Source organism: Caretta caretta, chromosome 2 (genome assembly GCF_965140235.1).
Source record: "Caretta caretta isolate rCarCar2 chromosome 2, rCarCar1.hap1, whole genome shotgun sequence".
Taxonomy (NCBI): Eukaryota; Metazoa; Chordata; order Testudines; family Cheloniidae; genus Caretta; species Caretta caretta.
Window position 1 is genome coordinate 205,216,056 of NC_134207.1, and position 20,401 is coordinate 205,236,456.

At 41.2% G+C, this 20,401-nt stretch overlaps 1 protein-coding gene across 3 annotated transcripts in view; it reads left to right on the forward strand.

The window, feature by feature from the left end:
- The window catches only part of ANKRD28 (ankyrin repeat domain 28), a 229,716-nt gene that overhangs the window by 176,846 nt on the left and 32,469 nt on the right, over nt 1–20,401 (forward strand). For all 3 annotated transcript variants that reach the window (XM_048838497.2, XM_048838499.2, XM_048838495.2), the window contains 8 exons: nt 248–388; nt 4,413–4,524; nt 5,261–5,287; nt 6,397–6,471; nt 10,588–10,789; nt 12,593–12,680; nt 17,123–17,240; nt 17,883–18,102. In XM_048838497.2, the coding sequence (XP_048694454.1) occupies nt 248–388; nt 4,413–4,524; nt 5,261–5,287; nt 6,397–6,471; nt 10,588–10,789; nt 12,593–12,680; nt 17,123–17,240; nt 17,883–18,102 (983 nt within the window). The remainder of the gene's footprint in view (nt 1–247; nt 389–4,412; nt 4,525–5,260; nt 5,288–6,396; nt 6,472–10,587; nt 10,790–12,592; nt 12,681–17,122; nt 17,241–17,882; nt 18,103–20,401) is intronic.

Below are 20,401 nucleotides of genomic sequence, written 5' to 3' on the forward strand. Positions count from 1 at the left end.
GCATGTATGTACACCTCTCAACACCCACAAACTGTCCATGTATTGGCTGACAAATATGTACCCTGGACTGCTATTACACTTTTTAAAATGATTTTTACGGAACCATGTAATATTTACATATTAGAACTGAATTATTCAGCCAATAATAAAATAGAATATAAACATGTTTTTAAAATTTCATTTTATTTTGCATTTTTGTCATTAATCTGTTGTATGTCTTTCTCTTGTATTTGAATGTGTACTAAAGAACTCCACTTCATTATGCTGCTGCCAATTGTAATTACCAGTGCCTGTTCGCCCTTGTGGGATCTGGAGCTAGTGTGAATGACCTTGATGAGAGGGGTTGTACACCATTGCACTATGCAGCTGCATCAGACACAGATGGCAAGTAAGTGTCATGTCATACGAAAGGGTGAATATTTAAAGACTTCAGAGCTGCTGTATTTTGTTTTCTTACTTTCTGTAATCATATATGCCAAATGTAATTTTTATATTTCTTTGAAGATGGCTAAATTGAATGTGTTTATTGGTCTGTTCAGAATACAAGAAATACTTTGGTTTAAACATGTTGAGGTTTTCTGTTTTTTTTTCCCCCTCCCCATACAGCTAGGTGTATTGTAATCTTCTGGATTTTAATGTTGAAGTCTTAATTGGCTATACACTGTGGATTAAATTCCTGCTCTGCACAAAGTAAATGTGATCTGGGTCTTGGCTGTTTATGAGACTTCCAGATATCTATACTAGAGGAGTCATTTTTTCTAAAAATTCCGATATTTCAGCTCTAGAGGATTGGAGGCAATATGTTTTAGGTGATAGGTCCTTGACTCTCCCATTTGTTTCCTTTGCTGGATCATCAGACTTAATGCTGTAAGACCAGTCTGAGTTATCCTTATCCTGAGGTAGGCTGAATGTAAAATATTTATTTAAATACATAAACATTTTAACATTTATAGGCGAAGATTGCTTTATGACTTTTGTCTTCATTATGGTAACAGTAAAAAGGATTCTCTTGTTACAGCTGACAAGTTTGGTCAAATTTCTTGTTTTTTTATTAACGAAATGTGCTCAGAAGCTTTTTGTATTACATCAAAACTAAAAAGACTGTCATTGTTCTGGGATAGCACAAGAAGAGATGTTCTGCATAAAGCTTGCAATCTCAAGACCCAACATGTAGAAGTAACAAACAGAAAGAGAGAGGGTGATGGTAACAATGAGAGGCACATGTGATACAGAATAGCCGTGCATAACTTATTGGGCCTTTTTAAGTGTAAATAAAGAGTAGAGATACCAGTAATCACTACTGGCCATTTTAGTAGGCATTAAAGTATATATACCCCTTCCATGTAACGTCTAGGTTTTTTTGTTGTTTACCTGCTACTTCTCTGTTAGGTATGTAATCCCACTTCCTGCTGGCATTTGTTGAGGGGTATTTACTTTAATTATCACTTAAATCATTCCAAGATTCCAAGTTTCACAGTTGCTCTCAAAGACATCAGTGCCTCAGCGCCAGAGTGAGTCTTCAGCACCAGAGTGAGGTTACATTGTTTTGCCAGCTGTCTTGCAGAGGTTAGAGGATGAATTATGATAGTAATATTTCAGTGCTTTGGGAAATAACTCAAAGAATGATCTCCAAAATCCCTGAAATATTAATGTTCTGATGAACAGTTGGCTCTCTGGAAGACAGACTGCCAAGTAGTAGAACCTTTGAAGCAGCTTTTTGAGTGGATGCAGCAACATGCTTAAGACCAGTTGGAAAACAAGTTCTGTCTGGCTCACATTCAGAAGGAGATTAATAATAAAAACAGATAAAACTGGAAATTAGTATTGGGCTGGAATATAAGTGCTGGAGACAATGTCAGGTAAGTAATCTATATGGAATCTCTGGAACATTTGTGTGCTTTTTCATAAAGTTTGTGCAGATGTTCCCAGAGATGACTTTCTGAAACAATGGCACTCTTCCTACCTTCTCCCCATTTATAAAAAGCATTGATTGATCACAGGATGACTGTGGGCTGCCATGAAAATGCCATGTGATGCAGCTGTGAAAAAGGCTAGGATGCATCCAGTAAGGGAAGTGTTAGTACCATTTTACAAGGCACTGGTGAGACCTCATCTGGAATACGGTACACAGTTTTGGTCTCCCATCTTTAAGAAAGATGAATTCAAGCTGGAAGAAGTGCAGAGAAGAGTTACTAAGATGATCTGAGGAATGGAAAACATACCTTATGAGAGGAGATTCAAAGAGCTTGGCTTGTTTAGCCTAACCGAAAGAAGGCTGAGGGGAGATATGATTGCGCTTTCTAAATACATAAGAGGAATAAATACCAGGGAGGAAGAGGAGTTGTTTAAGTAAAATGCCAATGTTGACCCAAGAACAAATGGATATAAACTGGCCATCAACATGTTCAGGCTTGAAATTATACAAAGGTTTCTAGCCATCAGAGGAGTGAATTTCTGGAACTGCTTTCCAAGGGGAGCAGTGGGGGCAAAAAAATCTAACTGGCTTCAAGACTGAGCTTGATAAGTTTGTGGAGGAGATGGTATGATGAAGTTACCTACAATGCCATGCAGCTGATCTACGACTGCTAGCAGCAAACATCTCCAACAGCTGGTGATGGGACACTAGATGGGGAGGGCTCTGAGTCACTACAGAGAATTCTTTTCCAGGTGTCTGGCTGGTGGGTCTTGCCCACATGCTCAGGGTGTAACTTATCACCATAATTGGGGTTGGGAAGGAATTTTCTCCTGGGTCCAGTTGGCAGAGACTCTGGGTTTTTTTTCGCTTTCCTCTGCACCATGGGGTACAGGTGACTTGCCGGTTTAAACTAGTGTAAATGGTGGATTCTCTAACTTGAAGTCTTGAGTCTTCAGTAACTCATCCATAGGTTAGGAGTCTATTACAGGAGTGAGTGGGTGAGGTTCTGTGGCCAGCAACATGCAAGAGGTGAGACTAGATGACCATGATGGTCCCTTCTGACCTTAAAGTCTGAGTCTTTGACCTTGTCTACACTAGAAATTACTTTGGTGTAACTTATGTCGCTCAGTGGTGTGAATAATCCGCACCCATGAGCAACATAAGTTATACCGACGGAAGTGCCAGTGTAGACAGTGCTATGTCAGTGGGAGAGGTTCTCCTGCCAACATAACTACTGCCTCTTGTCGGAAGTGGAGTATTTAAGTGACGGGAGATTTCTCTCCCATCAGCTTAGAGCGTCTCCCCCACAAGCGCTTCAGCAGCACAGCTGCATCAGTGTAGCTGCGCGGTTGTAAGTGCTGTAGAGTAGATGTAGTCTGTCTCCAGAGTATGTTTAACAATACTTGTATTCCTGGGAATCAAACTAGCAAGCCTTAAGTCTGTATCAGATAAATTAGTTGAAAAAAATAGAGTGAGTTATAAAACAATAGGGATAAGCTTTTGTAGAGGAAAGTCATGCTTCAACCTTTTTAGAAATATTTGACAGTCATCAAGCTAGCAAATAAATGAGAGGTAGACATAATATGGACTGGAATATAAGTGCTGCCATATTAATATGGACTTAGTGCTGTATACCACATGAGGTATAGCACATGTTGTGATAGGCACATGTAGGATCCATGGATCTTGAAAGATGTGTTAGTGCACTAAATGCCCCAACAACTATGTGGGTGAACCCAGACAATCACTATGCTTTCAAATAAACTCACACAGGAAAATGATAAAAGACAAAAACACCCTATCACCTCTGAGTGAACACTTTTTTCACAAAGCAATCACTCTATATCTGACCTATCAGCCCTCATCCTCAAAGGAAACCGGCACAACACTTTCAAAAGATAAACCTGGGAGCTTAAATTCATTACTCTGCTAGACACTAAAAAAGTCATGGACTGAACAGACACATTGGATTTATGGCTTATTACACAATCTGTAACCCACTAACCTCCTCTTTTTATCTTATGACTGCTGAGGTATTAACAGATCATTCTGCCTTGAATGGTCCCTTACAATCGGTGCTAACTACTTTTGCTAAACAATATGCTCCTCCTTGCATTTTGCTGTCACTGTACCTTTCCCCAACCTGAAGAAGAAATTTTACTTGAGATATATCAACCTTCACGCAACAAGGCATAAGCCAACCATTGACTGTCTGGGGTTAGGAAGACACTGTCTCCCTAGGCATATTACATATGTAAATGTCTGTTGTGATGGTCTTACATGCTCCTCTACATCTTCTGGTACTGCTCTTTGTCCGTCTGAATACTGGGATACACGGACCACTGTTTGATGTAGTAAGGCATGGCAGTTTGATGATTCTATTTGTTGCATATAATAAAATTGGACTTTTTGTATTTTCAAGGCAAGTACTAGTTTACCAATTAATAAAAAGTTGAATTTTAACATTAATATGGTTCTCATTTGTCACTTCTCACAGGTGCCTGGAATACTTACTAAGAAATGATGCAAATCCAGGGATCCGAGACAAACAAGGATACAATGCAGTTCATTATTCTGCTGCCTACGGTCATCGCTTGTGTCTTGAACTGGTAAAAAAACAAAACAAAAAAAACCCCCGACTTACTGTGAAATAGTTACTATCTACCTGTAGAGTTCTTCTAGGTTAGGCTGCTGGCCTAGAATTTAAGATCCAGGTTTAATTCCCTACTCTGTGCAACCTTCCACACATGTTGCACAAGTCACTGAGTCTCTCTCTGTTCCCCAACTGTCAAGTGGGGATGAAAGTACTTCTTTACTTCACAGGAGTGTTCTGAAGATAAAAACATTAAAGATTATGACACACTTGCATACTGTGGTAATGAGGACATCTAAATAACTTAGACAGAATCAAATGGTTGAAAGGATTGTTGTTCTAGATAGTGGGATAACACAGAATATTTTTTGTTTAAACTATAATTTTTCTTCTGTTAGCTAAAGTATTAAAACCACTAGTAGCCCTCTGAGATGTGTTAACTGATTTAATATGAGCTCCTATGGATTAAAAACAAGAGCATAATACGTTTTGCCTGAGAGAGATTTACTTATTTGAAAGCAAAGGATCTAATTTTGAAATATTTTGATCATAATATTGCAGTGACTAGTGGCGACATAATACATTTAAATAACAGCTTCACAGTAGATTTTGATCAGCACTTGGCACAAAAGTATACGATTTGACATTTGTTTTCTGTTCCATGTTTACAGTTAGTACTTATATATTAAAATTACACTTGTATTTTCAATTTTTTCAAGCCTGTTGACCTAAATTTTTTTTTTAAATTTTAGATTGCAAGTGAAACTCCCCTAGATGTTGTAAGTGTGTACACTTTATCATTAAAGTATTGTATAGCAAAATGGAGCATTATGTCTCAGAATACTATTGCTTATCCTAGTGTGTCCAACTGTGTGCTTTCCAGTGAACAGGCATGCATTTTATATTAATACTACTACTACTTATTATTATTATTATTACTTCTTGTATTACCATAGCACCTACGAACCGTAGTCATGGACCAAGAACCTGTTATGCTACGTGCCATACAAACAGGAAAAAAGACAGTCCCTGCCCCAAGAGGCTTACAATCATATATATAAAGTTTGAATTGGTTTAACCAGTTACATGATCATATTTAGAAATTGCCTAGGCCTGCTAATTGCAATTGCTTTTCAAGTAGAGTGGAATTTCAGTGGTTGGAACCATTCTTTCTAAACAAACTGATAGGTCCCTGTCTATTAATTCAGTTATCCAGTTGTACTGGGTGGTGTCCAAGCATTTTGAATAGTTGGGATTCTGCTGTATTTAATTAACTGCAGTCCTGAAAAAGAATCTACGTTAATACACCAAGCAAATTTTGAATGGGCCACCACAGGAAAACACACAGGGATTTTTAAACTCATTTTATAATACTGTATGTGCCTTGATTCATCTCTTCCTTTTCATGTAAATTTGTGGTTTTTCTCTCCTCCTTCCCCTTGCTGCTGAGGATTGCTTTGATTAGGCTTTCTATGTCTATTTTCTTCATTGCTTTTCCTTCTCCTTCTACTCTTCCCCTTACTTATCATATGTTCCCCACCTATCCAGTGTTCCTTATTGGATAAACTGTTTGTTTGCTTTTATTTAAAAAAGAAAATACCTTATTTGGGAAGAATTTCTTATTTGAACAGTTCAATGTGAAGCCAAATGAAACACCTGCTAGTTGGGCAGGGGAGATGCAGGAAGAGTGTTGCCTTTACAGCCCGAAGCCTTTAAAAGATTGAAATAGTCATTTATATAATAGTTGCAGGGGAAAAATACCATGTCTGTGGAATTTTTGTGCAGTTTAATCTGTAAGTGGTGAGGGATAGCAATTCCCATACTATTGTTGAAGGGTGTATTTTAAAACCTTTTTCTTGCATTTAATCTATATTTGTATTTCTGCTAGCTAATGGAAACATCAGGTACTGACATGCTGAATGATTCCGACAACAGAGCACCAATTAGTCCATTGCATTTAGCTGTAAGTATTTCATTCGCTAGTGATTGTTGGTCTACTGAATCATATAGATGTATGCACAACAGTTTTTTGACTGATGCAAGATAGTTTTGGTTCATGCCAGATGTTTATTCGCAGGTCAATATCAGTAGTTTTCAATTAGCAATATACATGCTCTCTTACATGAGTTGCATAAGATTTTGTATATCAATTGTAAATGTGCTCTTGAAGAAACACTGTCAACATCAAATATGTTCAGTATTAAAAAAAAAAAAAGTTAAAACTGGTTTCAAGTACTGTACCTGCTGCTGAATTCCCTTGCCAATTTTTTATTATTTAGAGCAACCTTTCCCTATTTTAAAAAATGTTTTTCTCTCCCCTGTTGTTTGTGAAAGACACACACAAATTATCAGGAAACTGACTACACAGGGAAACCAATCATACAAAAGTGCAGTGAAATGCAAAGTAAGCAAGCTTGAATTAAGTATTTTTTTCCTCTAATCATTGTTTTACTTGTAATACGAATAGGTTAAAATAATTAAAAAGTGTCCCCTTCTAAATAAGTATAAAGCAAATATTAAAAATTGATGGTGCATAGGTATGACAAACACATGTGTTTTTGATACACAGGACCAAAAGAAATTATGTGGCATCAGTAAGGTGACTGCTAAAAATTAGCAATAGAAAAAAAAAATTAGAGGGGACTAGTCCTGGAATTATATGAGGACACTGGCTTGTGACAGAGTGCTGAAACCTGACAGGTGAGTCAGCACTCCGATCTCTGTAGCCTCAATTAGTTTCCCCAGTGACGGCTAATTGAACAATTAGCTAATCAGAAAGATTGGCTAAGGAGGTCAGAAATTAATTAGCCCTCAGCTAGTTATAAAAGCTGATAAAGGCCAGGAAGGAACTGTTACAAAGGGGGTGAGGACAGGGCTAGCTGAGTGTAGAAAGAGAGCGCTTCCAAGAGGGTGATCTCTTTTCCTCCCGGGGCCCTAGCAAAGAAGGGCTGAAAGATGTAGAGACTTAAAACTGTGGTGTTAGACTGAACTGGTGTGGGTGGAAGGCTTAGAATAAAATACAGCCTGAACACTAAAAGAAAACGGGTCTGAGCAGTTTCTGGAGTACTGAGAATGAGGACAGTGTGTTGCCCCGTTATAGGCTAGACAGCCAAGGGGGTATGAAGGATCCCTGACAACTTAAATAAAAGGAGTACTTGTGGCACCTTAGAGACTAACAAATTTATTTGATGCATCCGATGAAGTGAGCTGTAGCTCACGAAAGCTTATGCTCAAATAAATTTGTTAGTCTCCAAGGTGCCACGAGTACTCCTTTTCTTTTTGCGAATACAGACTAACATGGCTGCTACTCTGAAACTTAAATAAACATATTATTTATTTATGTATTTATTTATTTGTGTAATGGCTTAGACCAGCACTTGAAGTTGTTTGATTGTTCTTACAGCTGTACCATGGCATTTGACACGTTGTCATGACAGGTCTACACAGTAGATTTCCCACAATTATCCATTCTAGTCTTATTGCATCACTTTCCGAATCTTCTCCATTCTGCCAACAATGCTTCAACCACCTGGTCTGTTTTTTTTTTTTTTTTTTTTCTTACGGCGAATTTTCTGTATGCAGTGTGGTTGTAGCTGTGTTGGTCCCAGGATATCAGAGATACAAAGTAGGTGAAGTAATATTTTTTATTGGACCAACTTCTATTGGTGAGACAAACAAGCTTTGGAGCCGCACACAGCTCTTCTTCAGGTCTGGAAAAAGTACTGTGAGCATCACAGCTAGATGGAACAGATAGTTTAGCATAAGTAGTTAGTGCATAGTGTAAGGCACCATTCAAGGTAGAGTGGTCCATTAACACCTCTGCAGTCATAGGACAAAAAAGTCATAGTAGGTGTTAATGGGCCACACTACCCTGAGTGGTCCCTTAAAATATGTGCTAACTACATCTGGTGATCAATCTGTTCCATCTTGCATTTAGCTGTGAGGCTCGGAGTACCTGTCCCAGACCTGAAGGAGACCTCTGTGTGGCTCTAAAGCAGGGGCGGCCAACCTGAGCCTGAGAAGGAGCCAGAATTTAACGATGTACATTGCCAAAGAGTCACAGTAATATGTCAGCAGCCCCCCATCAGCTCCCACTCCCTGCTCCCAGCGCCTCCCACCCACCAGCAGACCCGCTAATCAGCACCTCCCTCCCCCTCCCCGCACCTCCCGATCAGCTGTTTCGGGGCATGCAGGAGGCTGGTGGGGAGAGGAGGGCAAGGTCTTTGGCACAGCCAGGGGTTGAGTAGTGAGCACCCCCCACCAACTGGAAAGTTGGTGCCTATAGCTCCAGCCCCGAAGTTGGTGCCTATACAAGGAGATGCATATTAACTTCTGAAGAGCCGCATGCAGCTCCGGAGCTACAGGTTGGCCACCCCTACTCTAAAGCTTGTCTCTCATCAACAGAAGTTGGTCCAATAAAACAGGAGTTCCCAAAAGGGATATGTGAGACATCTCTGGGAGATTTGCGGGAGAAATTATGTAATAGTTTATTTTATTTATTGCATTCTCATAATAGGCTATTCAGATGAAGTTTTAAAACTGAGAATTTGTTATATCAAATACAGTAATTAACTTACTTCAAGATGTACCAGTGAGAACACAGAGATGCTGACGTACAGAGCCCTTACCTCCAATCACTGACAGCATCTGTCCAGTCTAACTGAGCTTAGAACTTAATCAGGGTTTTTTTTCGGTTATACGTGTCATACTATAACTATATTTGTACGTAACAGTGAAATATGGACAGATGGCTAAAGAAAGGTAGTGTTAAGAAGAACACACAAAGTATCAATGATGAGAAGGGTAGTGTTCATGGGCAGCTGGTAGATCTGGACAGGGGTACACGGCAGCTGGTAGATCTGAAAGGAGGAGGTACGCAAATAAGAACAGTTTGGGAACCTCTGCAATAAAAGTTATTACCTCACCCACCTTGTCTCAGGGAATTTCCTGTCATTCCAGTTTTAGCATGTTCTTTGAAGGAAAAAAGTGTTACATAAATATAAAATATAAAATCTACGAAGTTTTTTTTTTAAAGAAAAAGTTGATTCTATATTACAATAAACTGACTTTTTTTGTCTTCATATAATCACTTAGACCATGATCCTGCCAGGAACTCCCCATGGGTGCAGGAGTTCATCCACTCAGAGCTTCGTGTAGAATTGGGTCCTTATTCTGTCATATGAAAATGTTCTGTGTTTTGTATAAAAGACTAAATGCAGTGGTTATGTATTAATCATCCTTTAATCTTTGCACAAGATGATTTACAGGGCTATGGTATATAAGTCTGGAAAAGATAAAATCTGAAAAAAACATAATATAGGATAAAGAATTGATCTGTGTATCTAATGACCTCATTTCATTGAATACACTGCATTTGAAGAAATGCTTTTTAACTTCTGTTTTTATTGCTCTACCATATTTGTATTTTAGAAAGTTGAACATTTTGCCCTATGAAAGGGCCACTGCCAACGTCAATTTTAAAAAGAGCAATTTTTGATACATCACTTCATATTTGTCCTGCCTTTAAAAAAAAAAATCATTTTTTTAAAATGAGTTTTTCCTATATGCCTTCTGCCTTTAAGATCCTATGGGCATCCTGAGCACAACAACACTGAACATAGTTGTGGTCCACCTGTTTCCCCCTTTCTTTTTAAGTATACGAGTACATCTACCTCTTCAGTTTCAGCTTTGCTGCTGCTATTACAAACAAATGCCCTCTGCAGAGGGTAATGAAGAGTCTGCATGTAAGCCCCCAACTAGAGCAATGCAGAAGAGTCATGCACCTGATCTTAAAGCAGTGAAATTCACTGCACCTAAAGAGTTATCAAATACACAAAGTGAACAAGATGGAAAAATGACACATTTCTCTAATTTCTTCCAATTACTGGTAAAAATAAATGAAATAAAAATAGGTACAAATTGTTCAGTTGAAAGTATGTTTTTAACATTGGTTACAAAATGACTGATTTTTACTTAAAACAGCAGGTATTCTTCTAAATGCTTCTGTTACACACTATTTTCATAGTCTCCTTTTCTAATGTAAATGAAACACTACTGCACTGTATTAATATTCCCTTAGGCCTATCATGGTCACCATCAAGCTCTGGAAGTACTGGTGCAGTCTTTGTTGGACCTTGATGTGAGGAACAATAATGGAAGGACACCATTGGATCTTGCAGCTTTTAAGGGACATGTGGAGTGTGTGGATGTACTTATTAATCAGGGAGCATCAATCTTAGTGAAAGACTATGTTGTAAAGAGAACTCCAATACATGCTGCAGGTACGTTCTGCTGAACACAAGAGCATGGGTTTGGGGTTTATATTTCTGTGGCATTAACAGAGATTACATTTAAAATTATGTTCTGCACTGTGGAGGATGAGGAAGAGCATGAGGTAGTGGGAGTGCCTTAGCTTAGTAAGAGAGAGAGTGCCTTAGTCAGATGTCTTCCTTGGGCTCTGGAGGAGAGTAGTACCTCTGCCATCCACAAAATCAGGGGTGGACAAACTACGCCTGGCCACGCCTCCGCGTAGGAGCTGGAGAAGGGACCTGCTGCTGCTGCTTCCGGGAGCCGCTTGAGGTAAGTGCCCCCCACCCCGGAACCCCCTCCCACACCCTGAACTCCTCATTTCTGGACCCACCCCAGAGCCCGAACCCCCAACCAGAGCCCTCACCCCCTCCTGCACCTCAACCCCAATTTTGTGAGAATTCATTGCCCGCCATACAATTTCTATTCCTAGATGTGGCCCCTGGGTCAAAAAGTTTGCCCATACCTGCATTAAATGGATGCAGCATGCATTTCCCTCCATGCCAAACAGCTGTGCTGTCCTGGATGTGTGGGGGTGAATGACTTGGTCATGGCCCTGCCTTTTGTAGGACACTGAAGTGTTGAAATATGTTGTGTAATTTACCTGTCATAATTTGTGGATAGCATCAAACAGTGTTTTGCTTTTAATCTGTATCTTGGAGAGCTCTGGCAGTTTTATGAGGAGAGAAGTTTGATACTTTTTACTCAGTGCTTCAAAGATTAATGTGACTGAACTCTTACTGAGTTTCTGAAAAAAATTAATGTTGATAGTGATTTTTAATTCTTTCTCTCCGTCTCTCACTTCTCCCTGTGGTTTCCCCCAAAGATGCATTATTAAGAGATACTTAATTATTCATTCCTTTTTTGACTTTTTGCAAGTGAACTTTACCTTTTTTTTTAAGTTGGCAATGGCGTAGTAGTAAATATGTCATTTAAAATGTCTTGGTAAAAAGAGCAGTCCATTAACAATATCAGATGGCCATAAGAGAGAGAGCCACTTTTTTTTCTCCTTGAACACTAGTTTTATTCTTCTATTTTTTTTCTCCCTCCTTTCAGCTTCCATTAGCACCATTCTCAGATTTGCCAGACAGGTCGTTGCTGAGCAACATGAGGTGTATCCTACTTTTGGGGCAGAGTACAGTAGCCAGGAAGCAAACTTTACCTCTTAAGAACTCCTTTTAAATGCAGTTTCCCTAACTTTCCTCTTCTTGGCTTATCCCTCCGACTAATTGTGTAGCTGTTCGCCTACCCCTCTCGAGTGTGATCTCACTTCCCATCCCTTACAAATACACACACAATACATTAGCATTTAAACCTGTGTGTGGTAGGTTAGACAAGGACTCGCTTGCTTTAAATAAATAGTTGTGTTAATGAGTATTTATAAGGAATGAAAGTGAAGCACTATTTCTTGTTAAACTAACATAGGCATGAACTGTTCCTATAGTTATGGTTAATATTCTCATCCTTATATACATACAAAAGAAGAAAAGTTCAGTTGTTAATGACTACCTTGAAACCATCATATTCTGTTCAGTTGTAATATAGTTCTATGGATTTTGAATATTTAACTGTTAAAAACATGTTTGAGTATTGGATATAAGGTCAAAGATTTCCTGTTTTCAAATTAAGTTATAAATGCTGACCCCATTATGGCCAATGAGTGCTCATATTAATGGCTTTAGTAGAAGCTGACATCCTCAGTTTGTTAATACTGTTTGTATTTTCATACCCAAGGACAACAAACATGATATGCTGATTGTTTTTATAACATTTTACAGCTACAAATGGTCATTCAGAATGCTTGCGATTGTTGATAGGCAATGCGGAACCACAGAATGCAGTGGACATTCAAGATGGAAATGGACAGTAAGTTGAAGAAGTCCATATTCTGATTTTTCACAAGATATTGCATCCTATAATATACATTATAGCTTCTGCACCCCATAGCAAAAAAAAAAGGGTCATTTTCCATTGGTGGGTTTTTTTTAATTTTTTTATTTTTATTTCTTTAAATGGAGAGACAACTAGGATTAATGTAGTTTGTGTCTGAGTACCACAGATGTAAATTTCACAGAATTTTGATAGTCATTCCACAGGAAACAAATTAAGATTACTCTGTTCACTAAACACTGAGAAAATAGGCCCTAGAGACGTAATTAGCTTTTTTATGTTACACTCTTAGGGCTTAGCTACACTGGCAAGTTAGAGCAAATTAAAGGAGCCCCAGGCACACTGGCAAGACCCGTAGAGCGCTCTGACTCAGTGACTAGAGCGCTCCTGCTACTCCACCTTGGCAAGTGGAATAATGTTTTGTGCACCCCCGCTGGAGCACCGCGGCGCCAGTGTGGACGCCCTGGTCCGTTAGTGTGCTCTGATTGGCCTCCAGAAGTGTCCCACAATGCTTGTTCTAGCCATTCTGGTCATCACTTTGAACTCTACTGCCCTGTCTTGGGGTGACCCAACCATCAGATTCGCCCTTTACAATTCTCTGGGAATTTTGAAAATCCCCTTCCTGTTTGCTCAGCCAGGCGTGGAGTGCTCTCAATGAATCTTTCCAGGTGACCATGCCTCCACACACCAGGCGATCCCCAGTATGGAGCAATGGCAAGGTGCTGGACCTCATCAGTGTTTGGAGGGAGGAAGCTGTCCAGTTCCAGCTGTAGGAATTACAATACCTTCGGGCAGATATCAAGGGACATGATGGAAAGGGGCCATGATCGGTACGCACTGCAGTGCAGGATTAAAGTGAAGGAGCTGCGGCATGCCTACTGCAAAGCCCGCAAGGCAAACAGCTGCTGCGGTGTTGCCCCTGTGACCTGCCGTTTCTACAAGAGCCGGACATGATACTTGGGGGCGACCCCACCTCCACTCCAAGTACCACCATGGACACTTCAGAGCCCAGCTCAACAAGGCAGGAGGAGGAGCAGCAGCAGAGCGGGAGCGAGGGTGCCGAGGTGGAGGAAGACACCCCGGAATCCCTAGATGCATGCAGCCAGGAACTGCTCTCAAGCCAGGAGGAAGGTAGCCAGTTGCGGCAGCTGGTGCTTGGGGAAGGACAAACACCAGAGGAGGTTCCCAGTAAGCGGCTTTTATTTTGGGAAGAAAGTTATTTGCTGCAGGCTCTTAGAATGAGAGGGGTTAGGGCTGCATGCATGCCTAGATGCAGAATAGAGCATTGATGTGCTCTCTCACATCGCAGTAATAGGTCTCAGTGATCTCTTCAAAAGTTTCGTCCAGAACTTGGGAAATGCGCTTACGCAGGTTTCTCAGAAGAGCCACTGTGTTTCTTGTCCCAGTAAGGCTAACTTGTCCACGCCACTGTGCCGTGAGGGGCAAGGGGACCATTGCTGCACACAGGCAAGCTGCATATGGGCCAGGGTGGAATCCGCATTGCAGTAGAAGGCCCTCCCTTGCTTCCCAGGTCACCCTCAGCAGCGAGATATCTTCCAGGACGAACTCCTGTGGAAAATGTGGGGACAGTGTTCAGTATAGAGGCCCCCTGCTGCTGTTGGCTTTTCCCCAAGGCACAGAAATCCAGAGGACAGTACAGCCGTGAAACAATCAGACACGCTTGATCCTGTGCTTACTCACCATTTTGGGGCTCCCAAGGGTTATGTGCGCTTGCTTTGGGACAGGCAAATTATGCTATTGTGTATCCTGTGCTTGCCCTTAAGTACCGGGGAATCATTATTCTGTCTGGTGTGAACAATGGTGCCTCTGTTAAGTGTTGCATTTTGCCTTTAGAGATGCAACCTTGAGATTTCAGCCGTCCGTGGTATCACCAGCCGAAAGACTCCAAAGAATCAGAAAGAAGTCACATAGAAGCAGGGAAAACATGTTGCATGAAGTAATGCAGCATTCAAGTAATGAAAATTGAAAAGTGCAGGAGTGGCAGGACAGTGAAAGGAGAATCTGCCAGCAGAATGAGGAGCGCTGGCACAAAAGCACGGTGCTCTGGCAGCAAAGCATGGATCGGCTGATAAGCATAATGGAGCGCCAGGCAGACTCAATCCAGGTGCTTGTAGCCATGCAGGCAGAGCACTACTGTTTCCGACCCCCCCTGCAGCCCTTTTCCCAAAACTCTTTCCCTTGTGCCCCCATGTCATCTCCAACCCACCTTCCCCAACATCCGGGTTCTTACCACCACCAGCTGCCTCCAACACCTGTAGCTTCACCACCCAGCCCTGAAAAACTATGACCCTTACCCACTGCACTCCACCCCCAGCACCATGCAGTATAGCCATCCTGAAGTGCAGCACTCATTACACACTCCAGACAGGAAGGCTGAGTATGATAACAGGACATATGCAAATCTGTGATTGTACTGTTCCCCACCCCACCTCCTGGCCCTTTCTGTTTCCCAAGCAGTTGTTTCTTTTCAATAAATGGGTTTTTTTGGCTTTGAAAACTTACTTTATGCAATAAAAAAGAATGATACCTTAGCCCAGGAAAAAAACAGGCACTGCAAGTCAGCATAGCGAACACCGATTCCTACTAACATTGGAACCACTGCACTTCACTCCCGTGCAGGGCACCAGACATTACTGGTGGCTTTCAGCTTCAAATTGCTCCCTCAAGGAATCCCTAATCCTTGCAGCCCCGCGCTGGGTCCCTCTAATAGCCCTGCTCTCTGGCTGTTCAAATTCAGCCTCCAGGTGTTGAACCTCCGAGTTCCATGCCTGAGTGAATCGTTCACCCTTCCCTTCACAAATGTTATGGAGGGTACAGCACGCGGATATAGCTGTGGGGATGCTGTAAGGTCCAGCTTCCCATACAGAGAGCACCAGTGGCCCTTTAAACGGCCAAAAGCACACTCCACAGTCATTCTGCACCGACTCAGCCTGTTGTTGAACTGCTCCTTGCTGCTGTCAAGGCTCCCTGTGTTTGGTTTCATGAGCCATGGCATTAAAGGGTAAGCAGGGTCTCCAAGGATCACAATGGGCTTTTCAACTTCCCCTATGGTGATCTTCTGGTCTGGGGAAAAATGTCCCGGCTTGCAGCTTCCTGAACAGGCCAGTGTTCCGAAAGATGCATGCGTCATGCACCTTTCCGGGCCAGCCTGTGTCAATGTCAATGAAACGCCCATGGTGATCCACAAGTGTCTGGAGAACCATAGAGAAATACCGCTTCCGATTAACATACTCGGAGACTAGGTGAGCTGGTGCCAAAATTGGAATGTGTGTGCCATCTATCGCCCCTCCGCAGTTAGGGAAACCCATTTGTGCAAAGCCATCCACAATGTCACGCACGTTACCCAAGGTTCTTCCAAACAGGATGCAATTAATGGCCCTGCAAACTTGCATCAACACGATTCCAACGGTCGACTTTCCCACTCCAAATTGGTTGGCGACCGATCAGTAGCTGTCTGGAGTTGCCAGCTTCCAGAATGCAATAGCCACCTGCTTCTCCACAGTCAGGGCAGCTCTCAATCTCATCTCCTTGCGCCGCAGGGCGGGGGCGAGCTGCTCACACAGTCCCAGGAAAGTGGCGTTTCTCATCCGAAAGTTCTGCAGCCACTGCTCGTCATCCCAGACTTGCACAACAATGTGATCCCACCACTCAGTGCTTGTTTCCCGAGCCCAAAAGCAGCGTTCCGTGGTGTTGAGCATGTCTGTGAATACCACAGGCAAACTCGTGTCATATGGGTTACTCTAATGGATATCGTCGGTGCCCTCACTGTCACTTTGGATCATAAGGAATAACTCCACTGCCAAACGTGACGAGACTCGTCAGCATACTCTTCAGCAGTTCAGGCTCCATTCCCGCAGATTGAAAGAGAAGACAGTGCGCGCCACATGTGGATGGAAGCACAGGGATTGCTGGGATGCGAACCGATGCATCATGGGGCGTTGGGACAGGACCAGAATGCCCTGCACTCCCTACCCCTTCCCACAAGCCACAGTGCCAGAATGGGAAGAGGTGCTCTGTGGGATAGCTGCCCATAATGCACCGCTCCCAAGCCGCTGCAAGTGCCACAAATGTGGCCACACCAGTGCACTTGTTCCTGTCATTGTGGACAGACTGCAGCGCTTTCCCTACTGCGCTCTCCAAAGGCGGGTTTAACTCAAAGCGCTCTACATCTGCAAGTGTATCCATGCCCTTAGAAATAAGTTTACCTTCTTATGTCTAAACAAAATATCAGTGCTGCTTTTGTGATTAGTTTACAAAGTGCTATTCACTAATGGATCAGTTGTTGAAGAGCTTTCTCTAGGAGGACAAAAGTTGTTTCTGGAGTTTTAAGTATTTTAGCTGACCACTAGACTATTAAAGTGTAACCTGCATGGAAACTCTTTTCTCTCACTGTTCAGGACTCCTCTGATGCTGTCTGTTCTCAATGGGCACACAGATTGCGTTTATTCATTGCTTAACAAAGGAGCAAACGTAGATGCCAAAGATAAATGGGGAAGAACTGCATTGCATAGAGGGGTAAGAAAATATTTCCCTTTTGTCATTTCCAAAAAAGTGTATCAATTTTAAATACAAATTGAGAATGTCTGCAGTTTTGTATCATTGCTGAATTTATTATTCTTTTTTTAATTCCACTGACATTCGTGTTTTGCTGTTCTTGGTTGGTCTTCTCTTTTATTGCATTTGAGTGGTTAGATGTTTGCCTTTTTGCATTTCACCTTCAGTGTTGTTTGTACCTTTTGATTCACTTCCACTTGCAGAAGCACATTAGCTAGAAAATTCAAAGGTATCTTTTTTGTTGCGGGGGGGAGGTGGAGGTGGGGGAGAGTATTGGAGGGAGGAAGAAAATAATTCCTTTTTTTGTGTTTTCTATGTACAATATGCCACATGTTTCTTTAAAGTCCATGCCAGATACTGCAATTAAGGAGGCCCTGGGGATTAGCATCTCACTTTAGGCCATCGCAAAAGGAAAACATACCCTATCACTAAGCTAATAATTACTGAATTTTTCTTTGCAGAGCCCACTTACTGAAGTAAGAATGACTGGGCTTATTTTGTAGTTGCCTGCTCTCAATATTATATGTTAAGGCAGTAACAGAATTTTTTTTCTTCAGTTGCACGTGTATGTGTGCACATGCATATTGTATCTTTCTTTTCCAGGCAGTTACAGGGCATGAGGAGTGCGTGGAAGCATTGCTTCAACATGGTGCTAAGTCCTTGCTACGAGACTGCCGAGGGCGAACACCTATACACTTATCAGCTGCATGTGGGCATATTGGTGTTCTAGGAGCTCTCTTGCAGTCAGCAACATCTGTGGATGCAGTACCTGCCATAGCAGACAATCATGGATATACATCACTGCACTGGGCCTGTTATAATGGTAAGTACAATGGTAAAGTGGTCTTAAATTCAAAGCTTTCGGGGCAGAAATCTGTATGTAGGTGTAGATCCTAGCTCAGTGGAGCCCCAATATTGATAAGAGCATCTAAGCAATACCATAATATAAATATTAATAATAAAAAGTGTGAAACAGATGGTGCACTATTCATAAAGCAAACTAAAGAGACTGGAGTCTTTTATTGTCATTAATTCTGAAAAGTGAATAAGCTTTCTGAGCGGATTTGTTGCATTTATTTTACCATTCATTCCAAAGCAGTGTACTTAGCACTTTCTTGCAAGAGAGATGGACTTTTTCTCTCTAGTGCTTCAAACATTCTCTGTCTTGCAAACTTAAGCACAATTGGAAGTAAGAAGACAGAACTCTTACAAAGCTAGCACATATAAGGTAACCGAGGAGCAAACAGATCAAGGGGAAAAGTTCAGAAACAAAATAGAACCAATTTACAAGCTGGGCTTTATAAGGTTTAGAATCTGTCTAGCTGTTAAGCAGATACAGGGCATGTTTAATCATACAGTATCCTGTTCTTTTATTCATATTATCTTGGGGGGAAAGGTATGTATCATTCACAAAAACACAAATCATTACATACCCAGATTTCAGATGTGCAAAATAGGTAACTGGACACAAATGCATGATTTGTGTGTGTATCAAAAAAATTTGATCAAAGTATATCTCTTAATATTTACATCACTCCTATGCATCCATCCACAGTCGAACCTCAGAGTAACGAACGTCTCTGGTATGGAGGTTGTTTATAACTGAACAAAACATTTTGGTGGTTCTTTCAAAAGTTTACAGCTAAACATAGACTTAATACAGCATTGAAACTTTACTATGCAGAAGAAAGTGCTGCCTTTAACCGTCTTAATTTAAATGAAACAAGCACGGAAACAGTTTCCTTACCTTGTCAAATCCTTTTTTAAACATTCCCTTTACATTTTTAGTAGTTTACGTTTAACACAGTACTGTATTGTATTTGCATTTTTTGTTTGGTTTTTTTGTCTCTGCTGCTGCCTGTTTGCAAACTTCCAGTTCCAAAGGAGGTGTGTGATTCACTGATCAGTTCGTAACTCTGGTGTTTGTAACTCTGAGGTACTATTGTACTAACTGTGACAAATCTTCATTATAGGAAAGGCTCTCAACTCTTGTGAATCACTGAATATATACCATTCTATTGACATATATTTGAGTCTGTTTCTAAATATTATGAAACAACCCTTCAGCCTATATTTAATGGGAGCAGGGTCAAGCCATTAGTTGAATAATTTTTAAATAAATTGAATGTATTTTTGTATATTAACTCTAATATGATATACTGTCTCTGTGCTCATTTGTGTTTTAATATGTACTTTTTAAAAAGTAGTAAAAATGTTGAAAAATAAAAGAGAAAATGTGGGTAGGATAGCACTGTTGAAGCAGAAATCGTCCCACTTATCCCAAGAAATTATTTTAATTAGGAAGTAGTTTAATCAGAATAAAATAATTCCGCATTAACTCATCTTGAAGTATTTCACTGATATCATAAGATCCTTCTGCCTCAGATCAAACCACATGTACAAGTATTTGAAGAACAAAAGGCATCAGGAAGGGTCATAGCATTTCCCCTTCCTTTTGCTTGCTGCCTCAGTACATTCTGGAGGGTCAGAGGTTCGTTCAGAGCTTTTGCTTAATGACACAGCCACAACCTAATAATCTTCACAGGTAATTAAGGTTCTCATTTACTTCATTTTCTGCCTTTCTCCAAACTGTTAATTAGCGAAGTAAGAGCTTAAAGCTCATTTTCTAATTAGTGCTAAGGGAATAGAGAAACAGCCTATACTTCTAGGCAAAGTTACAGACTATATCTCTAAGACTAATTTTACTGAATAGAGTAAGAATAAACTAAAATTACTAGATTTCCAAAATGACATTGTGCAAAACTAAATTATGAATGGTTGATGAGTAAGGCTACGCTTTAGTCATGGGTGTTTTTAGTAAAAGTCTCTGCCAGTAAACAAAAAGTCACTGCCCGTGACCTGTCCATGGCTTTTACAATATAGCCCTCACTGAAACTTGGGGGAGGGAGGGTTGCCTGGGGGTGCTGGGGGTGGGCGGGGGGCGGCCCAGGACCCCCGCTCTGCCCGCCCCCCCCAGCAGGAGCAGAAGAGTTTGGGTGTGGGAGGGGGCAGGGCGTTGGGGCACAGGATGGGGTGAGGCAGGTTCTGGGAGGCGCTTACCTGGAGCGCTCCCCAGAAGTGGCGACATCCCCCTTGCTCAGCCCCTAGGCGGAAGTGTGTCC